Raw genomic sequence first — 4,967 nt, 5'->3', positions numbered from 1 at the left:
AGACAGGCAGTATTTATTCACATTTCTCTTCTTGGAATTGTAATAGCTAACACTTAAAGGAGAGTCTAAAACAAAAATAAAGTATCAAAAACTACGATTAAAAATAGAGAAAACTGGCAGAATTAACACATATAAAATGGGGAATGTTGAAAGAAATACCTAAGATTAAGAAAGAACAATATCAAAGTGACCATTGACACAAGCAACTTCCATACTATATGTGGATCTTCAGAAGACCATTACAAAAAAGACAATTTCCTACCAAGTGGGTTTTCTGATACGGTGAGAATTAGTATATTTTGAAAATATATCAGAAATATATATTTTACTATAGATTTTCCTTTAGCCAATTAATATATTGATCTATCAATCTTTGATAAATTTTAAGATCCAGAAGAGAAAGTGCTCCATGGAATCTGTCCTCCACATGGTTATGGGTCACTTGAACTCCAGCATTCTGAAGCCTGGTGACATACATGAGTCCATCATCCCTTAACACATCATACTGACAAGTGAGTACATAGGTCAGGGGTAAACCACGCAACCTGTTGTCATCTGCCAACAGAGGAGCTGCCCTCACATCCAGGAACCCAGGATATTTTTGAAACAATTCAGAACTACCATAAGTTGGGTTGGTATGAACATGTCCTTTTCTACACCTCTCAGGAAGCAAGGAGCTCCAGTTAACAAACTTGAAGAGATGACTTGATTCCGCAGGTACATGCTGATTGGAAAGCATGGCTTTCTCGAGTGCCCTGTCTGTGGTAAAGTATTCACTCCAGAACCTGACCATGAGGGATTTGGAAAGAACTGCCATATGTGAATTTTCTCGATACGATGGTGAATCTAAATCGAGAGATTGAAGAGCATTATAAATGAAAGCCTGGATCTTAGGTTTGATCTTGATATCTGGGTCATCAAAGAGCTGAAAAAAAATTAAGATGATTTGCACAAATTATTTTCATTTAAAAAGAATAAAATGACGTGATGGTCTATAAGTAAATTCAAATTGTCAAAAGAACAAGTAATAAATGAAAGGTATGGTCTCAACAAACTTTGAAATATTCAAAATGAGTTTCCAGAACTGCATGTTACTAATCTAAAGTATAGTTTTAAACTGAACAAAATTATGTGCTCTTTATGCTTCATAGATATACAAAAGGATCTATGCAGTATGTTAGTATATTTTTCTTTCTACCAAGAATGACATCTACGGAGACTGTTAATTTTACCTCATTATTTTCTCTTAATATAAAAGTTCCTTAAAATACACCAGTATATCAAGTTAACTTGTCATTGAGAGGAAGAGTCATTTGTGACTTGACTGTGATGATTCAGTATTATGCTACTTTAGTGGGCTTTGGTAGGGTTTGTGTGTGAAGCATTCCATTAACATCTTTCTTTATTATCAGGACTAAAACATTGCTATTGACAAAGATCAGTGGTCTGAAAACAGGAATGCACAAATACCATACTGCAATAAAAAGTGAATCACATAAATATTTTGTAAATATATTTTAATTTTCAAAATCATCCTTGAAAAAATAGTTTAATTTCATGCTGAAATGTATATTACACTATAAATATGTATGTATTTTCCATCTATAAATAGACATTGGATGTGTCAAAATAGTTTGTAAATTGAGGTAGCCATGCAATGTTACTACAGTGATGACAATCAAATATGGGCATTTTGGAGAAGATTTGCAAAGATCATTTCAGGTATTTTTAATAAAACTTTAGAACTCTGACCTCGGAACAACTCTGAGAAGTTTAAAAGTTGTTTCCCTTTACAGATAATGATTAAACAAATTACATAAATCTGGCGAGATCACATTTTCAGATTTCAAGTTCAAATCAGAATTTGCAGGTTTCTAGTTCAAATCTTTTGGAATCTAATCAAGTGGTTTTTTTCTACTGCATGATGAAATTCACAGTAATGATTAGAAATCTCTGTGTAGTTTCAAGTACTTCTTTTATATTGTGGGCATAGAAATATATGAATGAAGTGGGTTTTTTATATGTTGCCCCCAAAGACACTAGAAACCAAAACATTTTTGTATGAAAAAATATAAACAAATACAATTAATGAAAAAAGCAATGTTCAAAATTTCTTTATCCATAGTTTATAATTAAAGTCTGCTAAAACATCTAAGTTTCTATAGATATTTAAGTAGCTTATCTTTGTACACTTACTACTACAGTACTTGGAAAAATAACGTAGTTTGAACAACAAGTGCTAGTGTCCTCTCTCAAAATCAGAAGATATTCTATGATTACTCTTGGATTAAAAACTACTACTTACAATTATTAATATAGTACTATAGTTTAATAACAGATAAAGCATTATTTTATATATTATATTAAAATCTTATGAATACTTCATATTTCTTTTTTGTAAGTAGCTTGGAATATTTGAGTGTGCTGATTATTTTCAAAAAGATAGTGTGATTTTTCTGGCAAAAGAGGGCAAATCACAGCGGTTATAGTTCAGCAGCCCAGCTCCTGCCTTGCAAGCTTGAGGCTGTATGTTTAATCCCCACACCATAATAATAATAATAATAATAATAATAATAATAATACAGATGAATCCACTGAAAATTGTTGAATACATCGTTAAGGTTCATTTCTTGGTCTTACAATTGCATTTATCTCATTCATCTGATTAGTACAAAATTTTATTGTCACATATAAAATCTTACCAATGATATACCAGAGAATTTTCATTTCACTAAGAAAGAAAAGTATTTGTTACAGGAGCAAAAAGTAATTTTTTGATGTTTTAGGTATTTTCATCAAAATTCTCTTTGCTATCCTTATATGTGTATTTATGTTTTAATACATGCATTTATTTATTTTAATAATATATGTGCTTAATCCTTTTATAGGTAGATTCTCTTAAGAAATAGAAATAACAAGCATCCTAACTTCTGAGTCGCTGCTGCAGCCAGATTCCCTCCTGCACTGTTTCCAGAAACACAGACCCTTTCAGGGCTCACACCATATTTTTCCAGAACATTTTTACTTAAGAACCACCTTAAGTCATTATACACATCTTCAAATTGGACTGGAAAATGGTATTTGGGTGTTAATCTGTAGCTGTGGAGAAAAAAATAATACTCTTATTCCTTCTTGAAAAAGTTATATTAAGAAATAATATGCATTTCAGAAATGTATAATATAACATACATGTATAATTGCATAAATTTTCAAACTAAACACAACCACTCAGGGAGCATGTAGGTCATGGAAGGCAACACTGCAGTGCTGACAAGCCTCTGCTTCCTTCTCTTCATCTCCGTAAGCACCTGCGAACCAGGTACAGCAACACCAATTAATTTTGCCTGCTTTGCCACTGAAGTAAATAAATTTGAATAGAATGCGTGCCTATGCTATTAGGTTTGATTGTTCACCATTGTTTCTGAGTCTCAGATTGCTGTGTTTGTCTTTCTGCGTAGTATTCAGAAAGACAATACACTGCAATATCCACTATCCATTGTTGACAGCTAGCCACAGAAGGACAAAAACCTTATGATTCCACTTGTAAGCGGTATCTAAAATGGTCAAATCATAAACTCAAAATGTATAATGCTGGTTGTCCGTGACTGGGGAGAAGGAGAAATGAGGAGTTTGTAATCAATGGATTCAATCCAGCAAGATGAATAAGCTCTAGAAATCTGCTGGACAACATTGTACCTAAAATCAACAACGACACTGTGCATTCAAAACTTTTCTAAGAGAGATTTCACGTTAATATTCTTACCACAAATAAATAATCGCTAAGTGAATACATATTTTCCAATTTAAAGAAAGCTGTAGGAATTGGGTTGCTTGCAGTTTGGGGATTTTAAAAAAACAGTGCTATAATGATTACTATGAGTTTTTGGTGAACATATGTATTTTTGTTGATATATGCCTGTGGTATCAATGGCCATGAAGTTATAAAATTTGCTTAGCTTTACGTAATGCTGTGAAAGAGTTTTGATAACTAGAATACTGTACCAAGTTTGTCTTAAACCACCAGTTTATAAAAGTGACTCTTAATGTTCTCTTGCTAACCTTTGCTTTTATATCTTTCTCATTTTAGCCTTTATATCAGGTATAAACATGTTACCTAGTGCATTTCATTTATATTTTTGTTATATGTGCTGTGCTGGTTTTTCATAACTTTTTGACAATTTGTATTCCTTTTTTTGTAAATTGCCCTAAAATATCTTAATTTCTAGGTATTGGTATATTTCATATAGAAAAAATGCATATATATATTTTAGAATTTATATTTCTCTCTGTACATATACAGATGCCTCATGATTTACATTAATGTCTTAAGAAACATAAGTTCTTAGTTCTTGACATAATCATTTTATTAAGGTGCAATTCACATTCAAAATTAATGTTTTTACTTCGGTGGTTTTTATTACATACATGAAGTCATGTGGGCCTCACCACAATCAATGTTAGAACATTTTCATCACTCAAAAAATAGCCCTATACAGCCTGGTAGTCACTTTCCACTTTCCCTACCACTTGCCTCCATCCTTGAGCACCTACTAATCTTTCTGCTTCTATATATTTACCTATACTGGACATTTCATGAATATGGAATCAGACATTGTGTGGCCTTTTGTGACTAGTTTCTTATGCTTTGAATAATATTTTCACCATTTATCCAATTATATCCCTATGTCATTCAACCATTGTCTTGGGTATTGTAACTTTGAAAGTTTTATGAATAATGGTGCTGTGAATATAAAAGATTTTATATAGCTATGTTCTCAATTTCCTTGTGTAAACACATAGGAATAGAGATTCTGGATCATGTGGCAAGTCTAGTTAATATAGCCATATTAGAAAACTCCCAACTATTTTCCATTATGACGGCACCATTCTTTATTCTTACCAGTAGCATAGAGGGTCTCTCCTTTTCCATGTTCTTATCAACAATTTTTATTATTTGCTTTTTTTTT

General features: G+C 32.0%; 1 protein-coding gene across 1 annotated transcript in view; it reads right to left on the bottom strand.

Moving 5' to 3' along the window:
- Positions 1–4,967, bottom strand: part of LOC102019755 (arylacetamide deacetylase) — a 328,447-nt gene continuing 323,480 nt past the window's right edge. The window contains exons 3-5 of the mRNA XM_013518616.1: positions 3,190–3,308; positions 2,931–3,099; positions 1–928 (exon numbers count right to left, since the gene is read on the bottom strand). Coding sequence (XP_013374070.1) covers positions 329–928; positions 2,931–3,099; positions 3,190–3,203 — 783 coding nt within the window. The 5' untranslated portion in view covers positions 3,204–3,308 and the 3' untranslated portion in view covers positions 1–328. The remainder of the gene's footprint in view (positions 929–2,930; positions 3,100–3,189; positions 3,309–4,967) is intronic.

This window comes from Chinchilla lanigera, unplaced genomic scaffold (assembly GCF_000276665.1).
Source record: "Chinchilla lanigera isolate Chin_1 unplaced genomic scaffold, ChiLan1.0 scaffold00047, whole genome shotgun sequence".
Classification (NCBI taxonomy): domain Eukaryota; kingdom Metazoa; phylum Chordata; class Mammalia; order Rodentia; family Chinchillidae; genus Chinchilla; species Chinchilla lanigera.
Note: the sequence above shows the minus strand (reverse complement) of the source record. Positions and strands in the feature narration are given on the sequence as shown.